The 13361-nt window shown below is 43.1% G+C and overlaps 1 protein-coding gene across 1 annotated transcript in view; it reads left to right on the top strand.

Moving 5' to 3' along the window:
* The window catches only part of LPHN3 (latrophilin 3), a 273474-nt gene that overhangs the window by 216165 nt on the left and 43948 nt on the right, over positions 1-13361 (top strand). Inside the window, exons 15-18 of the mRNA XM_010561460.1 lie at positions 917-1126; positions 1644-1864; positions 9248-9314; positions 10715-10806. Of these exons, the coding sequence (XP_010559762.1) occupies positions 917-1126; positions 1644-1864; positions 9248-9314; positions 10715-10806 (590 nt within the window). The remainder of the gene's footprint in view (positions 1-916; positions 1127-1643; positions 1865-9247; positions 9315-10714; positions 10807-13361) is intronic.

Genomic DNA, 13361 nt, shown 5'->3' with positions numbered 1-13361 from the left:
GGAGGGACGTGCATTGTAAGCCCAGGAGCAATCCAGCAGTGTTCTGTCAGCAAAGCCACAGCACACCTATTCTGCCCCTTGCAAAACTTTGTTCTGGGTTGCCTAACTTTGCCACTGCAATGACCATGTTTGCATGGCTTTGGGGTAAAATAATGTTACAAGTTCATCACAGGGAATCACTCACTTTCCAGGCTGTCTTAAAATCACTGTTTTGTTACAATTTAAAAGCAAATTCATGTTAAAAGGTCTGTCTTTTTTTCTGGGTAGCGTTCCAGGGATCAGTCTGACTTCCCAGGAGTTTTAAAATATAGCTCCGGGGTTTGAAAAAGAAAAATGAAACTTTCTTTCTCCTTCCCCAGTGAGAAAAAAAACCCAAAGACATTTAAGCAATCTCTTTCTGTCCAAAGCCTCCAAGCTCATATGTATCTGTGAACGTTTAAAGAGTCTTTTTTCACTGTTGGTAAATGGTTGTAACGGACTTGTGGTTGTAATCTCCACGATGCTGTTAGCATGAAACATTTTTACACTTGAATCACAGCATTCAATGGTTCTTCATACTGTGTGTCCGCTCCTTTGCCGTGTTTGCGAAAGATGGAGCTGCACACAGGACTAGCTATGATTTCTCAGTATTCAACAACAGCATCATTGTTTCTAGGATATTTTGGGGTCTGAGTCTGTTCAGGGCACCTGCAGCTTGCCACATGCTTTGAAGTCTGTGTTTCAGGTTGCAGCTTTCTTCATGCAGGATTCAAGTCTAGGTCCATTTAATCTTTTTGCTACTGGTCCCTTGCGTCACAGCTTGGTGAGTGGATACAAATAGTTGGGAAAGGGTCTCAGACAAACTCACTCTGTGTCTGGGATGGATTAGAAGTCATGCAGCACATGACTGATGATTTTTTTTTTGTTTTATCTCCAGCACAGCGATGCAGTCCATGACCTGCTCCTGGACTTTATCACGTGGGTTGGCATCCTGCTCTCACTGGTCTGCCTCCTGATCTGCATCTTCACCTTCTGCTTCTTCCGTGGGCTGCAGAGTGACCGCAACACGATTCACAAGAACTTGTGCATCAGCCTCTTCGTGGCAGAACTCCTCTTCCTCATTGGCATCAACCGGACTGACCAGCCGGTAAGAGGCAAAGCACTTTCCCTTCCCACCACAGTCTCTCATCTCAGAGTGTATGGGATGTTCGACCATGCAATGAGACGTATTCCAGTGCTGCCTTAGTTCCATGCTTGAGTCCTCACAGGGTTGGGCCCCTGGTTGTTAACTGGGAGTCAAATGCTGATGTCTGCTGTGATTTCAGAGTCTCTGTGTGTGTTGTTTGTAAATAATGAGGGTGTGTATGTTTAATAAGCAGGTTGCAAAAATGTGCGCTTATACTATGTACATCTTCATATGTTTATTTGCCAGATTGTGCACATACCTATCTTTGTATCTGAATATAATTTATATACACAGAGATGTGTCTATTTTAAAATAGTTCACACACATTTTCCAAGTGAAAAAGAAGTACTTCCTTTGGAGAAGGAAAGATAAGACCTCCCTCATTCTTATTAAACCTCCCAGTAAGAGTAATCCTGACTGTTGCATTAATTCAGCATGGTACAAACACCTTCCCTTGCTCTTTTCAATCCACATGCAGATTGCCTGTGCCGTCTTTGCTGCCCTCCTGCACTTCTTCTTCCTGGCAGCTTTCACTTGGATGTTCCTGGAGGGGGTGCAGCTCTACATCATGCTGGTGGAGGTTTTTGAGAGCGAACACTCCCGGAGGAAGTACTTCTATTTGGTTGGCTACGGCATGCCTGCACTGATTGTGGCCGTATCAGCAGCGGTGGACTACCGGAGCTACGGCACAGACAAAGTGTGAGTGGGGCTTGGCACTGCTTGGGCCTGGCCAGGAGGGATGGGACTAGGGACAACAAAGTGAAGTGAAGAGACCTGGCGGGCAAAGGAGTCTTGTGCAGGCAGAGCTCAGCCAGGAGACATGCCTTGCCTTATTTCTGTGTCTCCAACACAGTCCCTGATGATACGGGGCAAATTCCCCACTATGAAATGATTTGCAAAGGTATTTTCCTGGGGAAGTCAATCAGGGAAAATTTTATCACATCATTGCATAACATCAGGAGAGGTGGCTGTCCCAAGTCTCGGTTTGGTACTGTATCAGCAAGGTCATCCTTCTTCTCTAACCAAAGAGTATTTCTCATTTGGATGATGAAACACTGCTTTCTTCTTCCTCTTTTTTAAGTGTTCTATCAAATTAACAGAGCCTGCAAGCAAAATAGGTGGTGACTGGAGTGCATTAGACTCTTTGCAAATTGGAACAGCTACATCATCTATCATTATGAATATTCTTAAATGTTTTCAACGTTGCTGAAGCTGGTATCAAAGCACAATTTAGATGATCATGCAACACTGTCTAATGGAAAACAAAGGGAAAATTGAGCCTTTGATTTTCTTTGCCAGCTTTGTTGCAATAGCACTAACAATATGTTTTTATTGACTTTTTTTTTTCTTTCCCTTGTCAGGCTGCCTTACCCCTGTCATTTTAACCGAGTTAAGGGCTCAATGTGAAGGCATACGTAGCAATGAGCCGGTGGTGTTTTTAAAGCTCTTTTTTAGCATAGGTCAGGTCAGGCCGTGGAAGCAGTTGATAATCTGTTAAATTCAACTGCAAAATTTTTGCCTGAAACCTTATTGTTATATATGAACCTGATTCCTTGCAGAAGCAAATCTGTAGGGCAGTGGAGCTGCTCATGATCTATTACTGTGCCAGCAGGTAGGCTTGAATCCCAGCTGGATATCTGCATCGTGCTCCCATGAGTAGGAGAATAGCAACCTGAATTTGTATAAATGTCATACTTTTTGAAAAGGAAATGGCCCACACAGATAAAGGTAGGAGGGAGTAAGTTTTCAAGGATCTCTACTAATTTATCCAAAGTAGTTTGACCGACTTTGACAGGCTTAGGGGGCAATCAAAAAGTAATACAACACGTGATTACAGTTTCTGGAGAAGACTGTTTCCATCAGCTCCCACCTGCTTTCTGCCCCAACCAACTCTTCTGTTCACATCCCCTCTTGAGCGACATATAAGCCCCCATTGAATCAGGTATTGAAACATTCTGCCTTGTCCCTTTAGACAAATTTATTCTTACTGTAGTGTTTCTACAGAGAACATATCTCTTCACAGTGGCCTACATGGGGCACGTTGAGCCTCAAATATGTTGCAGCCAAAGGGCCATGTGTCTGGCTCCCTGGAAAGCCAGCTGAGATGCTCCCGCACATCTGCCATCACTGGAGCCGTGTCGCCACTGGTCCGGTTCGCTGTCTGGTGTTTTAGTGGCTGCCTTCCACGCTGTTCACCCTGTGACTTCTGCAGCGTTACCATCACAGGGCTTGTAGCACTAGAGCATTCCTTTTGACTTCTCTGTCAAATTTTGGGCTGCCTACCAAGAAAACCCAGCACGGCAGCTAGTTTGCAATGAAAGCTAGCACCAACTGCATTCTCTTACAGTGCTCTGTAACTGTTGGGTGTTGAAAATGTCTTACTTCGTTCCCTCTTAGTGAAAAGACATCCCCAAGCCCAGGGTATCGCTTTTGACATGAGACAGCAGTTGATTTGCATCCACCCTCACCTTTGCAAAGTCCCTCGTGATGCTCTGTAGGGACAACCCAAGTGCCAGTGTAGGTTGTGGGAGATGACAGCACGCAGCAGGCTGGCTGTAGAGAGTGGGAATGTACGGCACCTAACCACAGCTCCTATAAAGCACCATGGTAGCTTTGCGTTGCTGAAATGTTTCCGCTCCTGTTAAATGAATATATGGACCTTTGTGAAGCACAGCAGAATAAACATGTTCCATGGAATGCGCTGCGTTTTCCCAAGAGGCCTTGCGTGCCCAAATGTTTCCATGGCATGGGAGGTACAGGCAGAAAGTTTGGCTGAAATTTGCTGGAGGTGAACAGCAAAACTTTGCTATCTTTGTGTTGAAGAGTCAGCAGTCCTACGTCTATGCCAGTAAAATCCCTCTCCTTCCCCACAGCATAAAGTAGGATTTTTAATGATTAAACATGTATATATAATATTTTGCAAATAAATATTTACAGATATTTGCAGAGCCTAAAATATTTATTTACAATCTCTAATTCCAGAGTGCTCAATTTCATCACGTTCTCATAGTGGAAAATAAAAAACATACAATATGTTTTGTATAACTATCATGCTCCATCTGGTTGATGGATGATGATGTATTTTTCTGTGTAATGTTATTAGAAGGGTAGAACTGATTAGAATTTGTAGTGAACTATATGCCAGGCATACATAATTTGATTGCAAGAAGTTGCTTGGTTTTGCCGGGTTTTGTAAAACATCCTCTGGAATATATTACTTGCCTCCCTCCATTATTTATTGCATTTGTTTAAGCAGGACTTATGGAGCTGTTAGTGTTATTTGTTTTTTGCCTGGCATTTGGTGCCACCATTCATACATCTCAGAATGATTTGCTTAGACACCCAGTGTAGGTTTGCTTGATTTCATTTTCCTTTCTAAATCCAACCCTCCTGTAACACATACCGAGATTACATAGCCAGGAACAGGCGGTTGCTCCTTTCTCTGTTTCTTTGCTCATCACTTGGTACTTGTGATTTTCCAAAGCATCCAATGTCCTAGTATTCATATTGGTGTTTTGGAGTAGCTGCCCAGTAAAGATACTCTCTTACATTTAATTATTCCAAGGGTTGGAATGAATCCTTTTCCTTTTACTGTTTTTTTGTTTAAGAGCAGTTCAAACCACTCATGTTAGGAAATTAATGTGCTTCTATAACCAAGCAGCAGCATAGTGATTCTATTAAAACATCATCCCATTCAGCAGGGACTATTCATGTGAGCAAGCTGAGCCGTGTTTGGCCCTTCCCCCCAAATAAATCAGAATTGTTGCATCTCACCTTGTCCTGATTGTAATTTCTAAAGTAAAGGTGAAAAGCAGGACGCCCCACTGCAGATGTGGTCCCCCAACATTGCTGAAGCGATTCTGGCGATGCTCACATGAACTTCCAAGTGACCATTTCTTACATGCCAGGTCTTCAGCTGCTGAGTCTTCAATGTCCACATCCCAAGTTTTGCTGCAAAAAAGGAGATACTGGGATTGCAGTTTTAAAAAGTTACATCATTTGCCTTGTCCTGTGTGTTAACCAAATCCATTCATCTCTTAGCCAGATCTGATGTCAAGCTTTGCGGTGGGCAATGCTGCAAAATGCAGAGGGAACATAGCATTTGCAGTTGTTATTAGTGTTTGAAAATAACTTGTGTCTAAAATTCAGTAAAAACTGGATTAAGACTTTAGCAGCCTCCCTTTGAGAGGACTCATTCAAGTAGCAGGCTGTCCAAAATCGACAGCAAGAAGCTATTCCATATTCCCATACTGTCCTGTGTTTCGTATCAACGCTTCTTAGAGATCTCAGAGGAAAGCAGCTATGCTTTGAATGGTTCAATATATTTTAGAAAACATACTTTTAGGTATATTCATCCACTGGCGATCAAATTCATCGTGACAGGAATCTCTCTATTGTTTCTCCCCCTCTGTCCCCCCTTTTGGTATGCTGTAAAGCAGGATATACATGGTAAGCAATCCAGCTGTCAGAAAGCAAAATGAAAGCCCGCTGTATGTACACAGCCTCCGAGTCCATCAGCCATCCGCCGACATTTTATGCATGTTAATGTTGCTCGGAAAATAGCTTCTAACAACACGGTCTGTCTTGGGTGGCTCCACTGAACTTGTTTCATTTTCAGTGTTCGTGCCGGGTATTTGGAGGAGAAAGCATGAGCAATGTGGATGCTGGACTATGTTAGGCAGAACCTGTATTGCACCCTTGAAAGGCATGTCTTGTGCATACATATCCCATTACCGCACCCAGACAAGGAGGCTGTATAGCCACGTGAAACAAACCGCCGAGTTCCATGAACAACATGATATGTTTAGGGCTCTTCAAATTTTATGGTCCAGTGGCAGCTAATGATTGTTTATTGGTTATATTTAATGCACACCAGGGATAGTTTAGCATTTGATTTCTCTTCATGCAGAAAATAGAGTAAACTCTTTGTAGTCTTTATTACTTGGGAAAAGCTTGAGGTGAATATAGCGACTTGTCACTGTGGAAAAGGAGGAAATTAAAAAGTAAAGGGAAGCAGCACCACGGAGCTCATTACAAGCACTGAAAAAGCTGGTGTGACTCTTGGAAGAAGCAATGGTGTTTTGAGCAACATTCCCTGCATCCACAGATTTTCAGATAATCCGTTCTGCCTTGTACCGAGCCCTGAAGCAGCTTGTTTGCTTAATGGCAACAGAGTCTAAACTTGTAATGCGGCAAGTCCATGTTCACAGTGCAGCTGTGCATGGGGGGGTCAGAAGTAACTCGGCAGCCCAAGATTAGCAACTTTGGGAAGTGAGTTGCCTGATTGCTTCCTTGTTTTGAGGAGCTCATTTATGCAGCTCATTGTGTGTGTGCGGTTTTGTCTTTTAAGGGAAGAAAAGCTCAGTGTGGTACTTGTCTGATTAGCAATTTACAGCTCCTCAATGCAATTGGCGGGATGCCTGTGTTTTGATGTTTTGGCCTTAATTTGCATTTTTAATGAGGTATGACTTAAATGGGTTCAAAGTTGCATCTCTTCCTGATGACCACAAAAAAACGGCTTTTTGCAGTCCCTCTGTGGATTAGAGGCAGTCCTGCAGCTTTCTGTTTAGTTGCCCAAGACTGAGTGTCATGCACGGTTTCACAGAAAGGCTATTTTTCTATTCAAACAAATAAAAAATGACATCATGTTCTTCAAAGCGTGCAGAGGCACAAAAAAAAAAAGCCTTCTCCGGTTTTCGCAAGCTGTACGCTTGCTTACATGAAGCCATCTCTCGTTGGAAGGGGACCCTTTTGCTCCATGCCAGTACCCCACTTATCCCGAGGGCTGGACCTGTCTTCTCAGCTGTTTCTCACCCACAGCATCCATCTCTTGTCACTGAATTGTGCTCACAACCGAAGAGACAGATTTTTTTAGGGGAAGGGGTTGGAAAATTTCATCCATTTGGCTGGCTGGAAAGGAAACCAGTTGCTTTGCGCTTCTTTGCTCAGCCCTGCACGGCTTTTCCCTTGTGCTGTATTTCAGCTTTCACTGATTTTCCCTGTGTCCCAATCTATATGCATTCAAAAACAGCTGCATCAGATGTGACCATATGGCTGGTCATCATGCTTTAAGGAGTAAAGAGAGGGTTTATGTCTTTCCTCTTCCCTGGGCTTTCCAAGAGCCAGCTCGCTCCTTGTGCTGTAGGAAAACCAAGTTGCTTGGCACTGTGCTCCCGACTCCTGTGCAGCAGGGGCTGGGGGATGTTTTGAATGTTAAACTGGCAAAAAAGTTCAAAATGTTTTAATTTAAAAAAAAACCACCAACCCTCTGAGTCCTCTCCCACACACCAGCACTCATTATCAGTAGAAAAAAGTTGTGGGGCTGCATATTCCCTGATTTATATGTGGCAGCTGAGGCATAAGCACTAGTTACGCTTTTTTCCTAGGGGATGGGGTAGGTATAAAGTCTGAAATGCCATGTAATGTGTGAGCTGCTGCTATGCGGATGTCTTTTTTCAGGGATGGGGGGGGGAGCTTTTTACAGGGACTTCATTACCTTGAAACCTCTATTCCTCTCTCAAATCTAGTTGCAATTGGGCGACATTTCAGATGTTGTTATGGGTGATACACAGATGTCATGATCGCATAAACCCTTTCCTATAGCAAATCAGACTCAAATAGTTTCTAGTCACTTGTGTTGTTCCATTACCAGCTGCATCTATATCACCTTGAACTTCAGCAGCCTCAGAGGAAACAAGATTTCCCTGCAATCGCTCTGAAAGCCTCTGTTTGCCTCTCGCATTAAGATTTTGATGCTGTCACGTGAAGATTTTGGATGAACAGCTGTAGAGGCAGTTCAGGAGTGACAGTCACGGAAGTGACAGTATTTTAATTTGTGACAAATAGCGGTATGGCCATATATATATAGATACATCTTCAACACTGACGAGACCTGAAATTTATATGGTCAGGGAGGGAAGTGAGACGCTTTCTCTACATTTTTGAATTTATTCATACCTTGGCTTCTCCCAGTCGTAGAGGTTCATAGCATGTTTTATTCTCTCGTCAGATGGCTCCTGCTGATCTCTTCCATGAGGCTGCTGGCACAGACCTTTCTGTCTGTTGCAAAGTCCATTGGAAGGGAAAAAACATTCAGCACATGTACTAGAGCTGTCATTTGTAAGAACTGCTGTCTCTTCCACCATGATAAATTCATATATACAGATCCTGTTACTTGCCTAATTAGGAAATTCCATCGGATGTTTAGTATAAGAGTGGTTTTATGCTTTCTTAGTCCTCTGTGTATAAACGGAGCTGTGATTTGCAGCGTTGCAAACACGACAAGATATTATTATTTTAAACATCGTGTGAAAGTTTCTTGGAATTTATATTCGTCTGTCTTGTAACCAGTCACTTCCATTTTATCTTCCTGTCGCCTGGAATGAGCTAGGAATGGAAATGTAATTTCCCAGGGGCCTTAAAAAATGTGGGGAGTATTAAATGTGGTTGAAATTAAGCGATTAATAATTTAGTTTTAGGCCATGAATCAACTTCATGTGATAGCGCAGACCATATGCAACCCTTGAAACATTAGTGGAAACAAAACACTCCGGAGGTTCAGGGAAATAAAACGCTCTAAAGGGGAAGTTGCTAAACCTAATTAAACCTCAGCCTTCTGTTATCCAAATCATGCTTCCTATTTGCACCAAATTCGCTCTGATCCGCTTGCTGGAGAAATGTCATCTCGCTTGACAGTTGATAGACAGCTTGCATTGCATCAGAGCCAGAGAGGGAAGAGGAGCTTAAAGCAAAGAAGCAGCAATATGGATGCTCATCGGACCCCTTCCTTAAAAAAACCCCACAGTTTTAAGGTTTTTTTCTGACAGATGCAGAAAGCCTTTAGCAACTAGGCCTTGTGCCATTTTCTCCCTGCTTCCTCCAGAGGTAATTATCTTACTCCATCAATAGCGCTGTCAGAAATTGGGCACATAATTCAGCATTTGAATGAACAAGCAATGTAATATTTCCTGTCTCCCACCGGCGTGTTTTGCAGCTCACATTCTTCTCTGTCACTCGCTCACTCTTGATGTACGTCCTGGGTGCAGTCCTTGAATGCCTTCTCTCCCCTGTGTTTCATTACAGATGTTGGCTCCGACTTGACACCTACTTCATTTGGAGCTTTATAGGACCGGCGACCTTGATAATTATGGTAAGAACTCCTAATTAACTACTCCATCTCTCAGGTCAAGAAATAAAACTTTTGCTGTCCCTTTACTCTTTATCTTTAATTTACACAGATTAATTTGAGAAAGGCATGTTCTTCTTTGACCCCACCTGGCACAAGCAATTAGACTCTCATTACAAGAGGCTCTTGGCATTGCAAAATACTTGATCAAAACGGGCTGGGGATCTTCAGAGCGGGTGCTTGCAGAGTTTGGTTTCTACCATTGGACATTTAGAAATGCCAGACTCTATTTTGATGACCCTCACTGCCCCTCCAACCCTTTTGAATTTCAGAGTGAAGCTTTGCATCAGTCATGCAAAAAAGGGAAATCTAGGGGGGGGGGAAAGAAATAATGTCCAAAGTGGAAGTGAGGTTTGGTGGGATTTTTTACTCCCCAGCAGAAGTTGAAGCTCGTGTGACTTCACGGTTAGCACATTGCCAGCGTATCAGCTAACACGGCAGCAAGGTAGAGAACACAACTTTAGAGGCAGCTGGAGTTTTCTTATGCTTTAATCGCTACAATATGGCTTAAATAAACCATCCTTTGTTTTAAATAGACTACAGTTTGGCTAACACAGCAAACCAGGCACTCTCACTTCAATGCAGACATTGTCCCTGCTTCTCCTGCTTCTCCTGCAACTGGAGGCCATTTCAGCAGTCTTCCACATGGGGGAGGGGGTCACGTCGCCCCCTACAACTGTTGGGTTTCTTTCCCCTTAAGCAATTCATTCATAAAAAGGTATCTTCCCTTTTTGATTATGTCTCAAACCCTGGCGTGGGCTTTTTGGGGAACTCCTTTCCAGGAATTGGCAGCCTTGTTAACACTGAGGCATTGAAACACCATCGCATCTTTTACAGAAGAAGTCAAACTCTTTTTCCTTTTTATTTTTTAACTTTGCACTGTGCTAAGCATCTTCAGTAGTCATGATTTCCCTGCTCATATCCCCTGTTACACCACATTTAAAAGATCTATTCATGGAAAAATACTCTTTTTTGCTTCATTACAATAGGGCCGGCTAAGCAAGATGCTTTCAATGACTTTTCACAACTGTACATCTCTCAGACACATAAGAGCCGTTACAGCAAATATTTTTAATTTTCCATAATGTCATTTGAAGCACTACAGTTGTTGTTGGAACCAGCCCTGTATCAGTAACATATGCACCTCCATGGCTTTGGTAACGCTGTGGCATCACCAGTCCTGCAGTCTACAGGCCAGATCACTTTATAAAATGTTTGGCAATTTTTGTGATTCAGTTGCCATAAAATTATAGCAAGAGCTAATTTCCTACAGCAACTCCTCTGTTACAGAGAAGCAGCTGACTTTCTCCCCATCGTGTTGTGCTGTGTCAATTAACCCTTTTTTTCCCTCCCCACCTTTGCAGCTTAATGTCATCTTCCTTGGGATTGCTCTTTATAAAATGTTTCATCATACGGCCATACTGAAACCTGAATCTGGATGTCTTGACAATATCAAGTAAGTGCTCGGGTTTTTTTCTTTCTTTCTGCCTGTTTCTGTCTTTCACTGTTTATGCCCCTGTTCCTCTCTGAGGAACATATAGGGGAACCTATGCTGCTGGCAGCAGTGATAACCAGGGGCAATATGTTGGGTTATGGCACTGCAGAGTGGTTTCTAATAGGTACCAACAAGTAGCTGATGATGAAGCGCTGTCTTTATTGGGATTTCGCTGCCAGTGGTGGCATTTTCCATTCAATTTTGCATGAAGGAAGCAAAGTTGTGTTTGCTGTCCTTGAAGCAGGTAACCTCGTAGTCCCTCTATGTAAAAGGAAATCGTGCCCAATAATTACTGGCTAATTATTGCAGTCTCTACGGGGAAGGTGTTGAAATTGTTGATCATTACTATTTCTCTGTGCTCTGAGGGCGGCAGCCTTACTTCTTTTCTGGTTTTTTTGGCCCCTGACAGATTTAATGACCCGAATTCTCCCAAGAATCTGATTAGTTTCAGCAAAGTTACCGGGGGTTTACCTGGGGGTGCCCACATCAGAGGATGTGCTTGCCAGCCAAGGCACGTTTTGCCCTTGGAATCGGTTAACATCTGACCCTGGGCATCTTACTGTCTAGCAAGCTGCTTCATTATATTGATAGAATATTAGTCTCCGTCAGTGCCTGTTTATTCAAGTACCTCTGGCTTTAATTACTCGCTTCAAAAATACAAGTGGGATTTCAGGTGCAGCGCGTGATAAGATGGGGAGCCTACTAATTAATAAAACCATCTAAAGAACTTCAGGAGGAGGAAACTGTTGGGAGTCAGCACTTTACTGCCCGCCCAGGAAAGGAGAGCATTGTGCGACACAGCTGGAAGTTGGTTCTCCCCTCTCTTCTGTGGTGGGAGCAGGAGAAGAGGTGCAAGGGGAGCTCATTAGGAGATGACTGAATTGCACAGTTGCAAGGCGGTTCTCTGCAAGGTTATTGTTCTTACCACTGAGCCAGATGTGGCTTTAATTTAAACTAGGTCAGTCCCCCCTTAAAAGTTCCCCAGCAGGCAAGGCTTGCAATGCCACTGGCGTGCCATGACCTGCCGTGGTCCTTTGGGTGAAGTTTTAGTTTCTTATGTGCAGCTTCTTCTTCAAGGGTTGGGAGGAAAGGGGACCAGAGCCTGTACACATGCAGGAGACCCCAGTGAGTTCCAGCACCCACAGTGCACTCATTCACCATGTCTGTCCATGCCCAGGTTATGGGCAGGCTGCTCTGTGGTGTGCCTCTGTTTCTCTTGCCATCACTTAGCTATAAGGTGAAATTGGAGGAGCAGTCCCTCCTGGATGTCCAGGACTGAACTCAGCGTGATAATCTTTCATTCGGTCTTGGATGAGGTGTTAAAGGAATGGTACATTTAATAACACTTATTAATATGACTGCTCGTCATGCATTAGCGCTATGGGATTGCTTGCTGAGAACAGTCTTTCTAAGGTTACCCACACAAAATCTGTCTAGAAAGCCTTGCAGTATGACATTTAAATTAAAGGGGGGGGGGGGGACACAAAGCCCTTATAATTAAAGCAGAAATAATAATTGCCTACTGAATAATCTTGCTTGTGCTAATCTTTGTTTAAAATGCCAGGAATTTATATAACCAGTTACGTCAATTATAATGTCATTGTAAAATATTTTATAGGTTCTTTGGCAGATGAGTGTCTATTCCTGATTTAACTTCATTAAAATGTTTTGAAAACACAACCAATTAAAATACTTTTAAGTATGTTGCTGTTGATACCCTTCCAAACATGTTGCTTCATTGCAAATGATTTTTTGTGCTTGAAAAAATAAGAGAAACATAATATAAACTCAGGAAGACCCCAAGCTCACCCAAGGAAGTTTATCAAAACAAGAATTTCAGAAGGGACTTGATTGTAATTTCTGAATACCTAAGCAGGACAAAGTTAAGTCTCTAAATCCAAGGCATGAGTTGTTTCGATATTGGATATGCTTGAGTTAGGAGAAAGTGCAGATTTCTAACAGAGAAGGGAATACCTTTGAGGGAGCTTTCCTAGGGTTGTGAGGGGCTTGCAGTCTCTGGAAAACTTGTAGGTAAGATCATAGTCATCTTCCAGGTAAAATAATAGTCTTCTAGGTAAGATTGTGGTCTTCTTCCAAAGCCATTGGCTCTAACTCAATTGCAAAATGTGGATGTGGTACAGCAGCTCTAGAATAAAAAGCCACAGACCACTTTATTTCACAGGTGACCAGGAAGATCCTTTCTGAGCTTACCTCCGTGGGTCTATAAGGTTAGTGAAAAGACACCAAGATCTGTTTCTCAAGACGCGCGCTGCCTTTGCTGGCTCTCAGCATGGTCCCAGAGCCTTGCATCTTGTCTTATCGGTTTATATTTAAAAAACCAAACCAAACTGAGGGGCTGCATTGGAGGGCCCCTTGCTGCCATCTGTGCGTGACAGCTTTACAGCACATGGGGAGCTGAATGGGAGTTTGTTCTCCCAGTTCATTTCCTAGTGCTGCTCTGTGTTAGGCTGTGGTGAAGCTCTCGCAACATAAATCCTGAGCTTGTTCAACAACAG

This window comes from Haliaeetus leucocephalus, unplaced genomic scaffold (assembly GCF_000737465.1).
Source record: "Haliaeetus leucocephalus isolate CR32 unplaced genomic scaffold, Haliaeetus_leucocephalus-4.0 Scaffold145, whole genome shotgun sequence".
In the NCBI taxonomy this organism is placed as follows: Eukaryota; Metazoa; Chordata; class Aves; order Accipitriformes; family Accipitridae; genus Haliaeetus; species Haliaeetus leucocephalus.
Note: the sequence above shows the minus strand (reverse complement) of the source record. Positions and strands in the feature narration are given on the sequence as shown.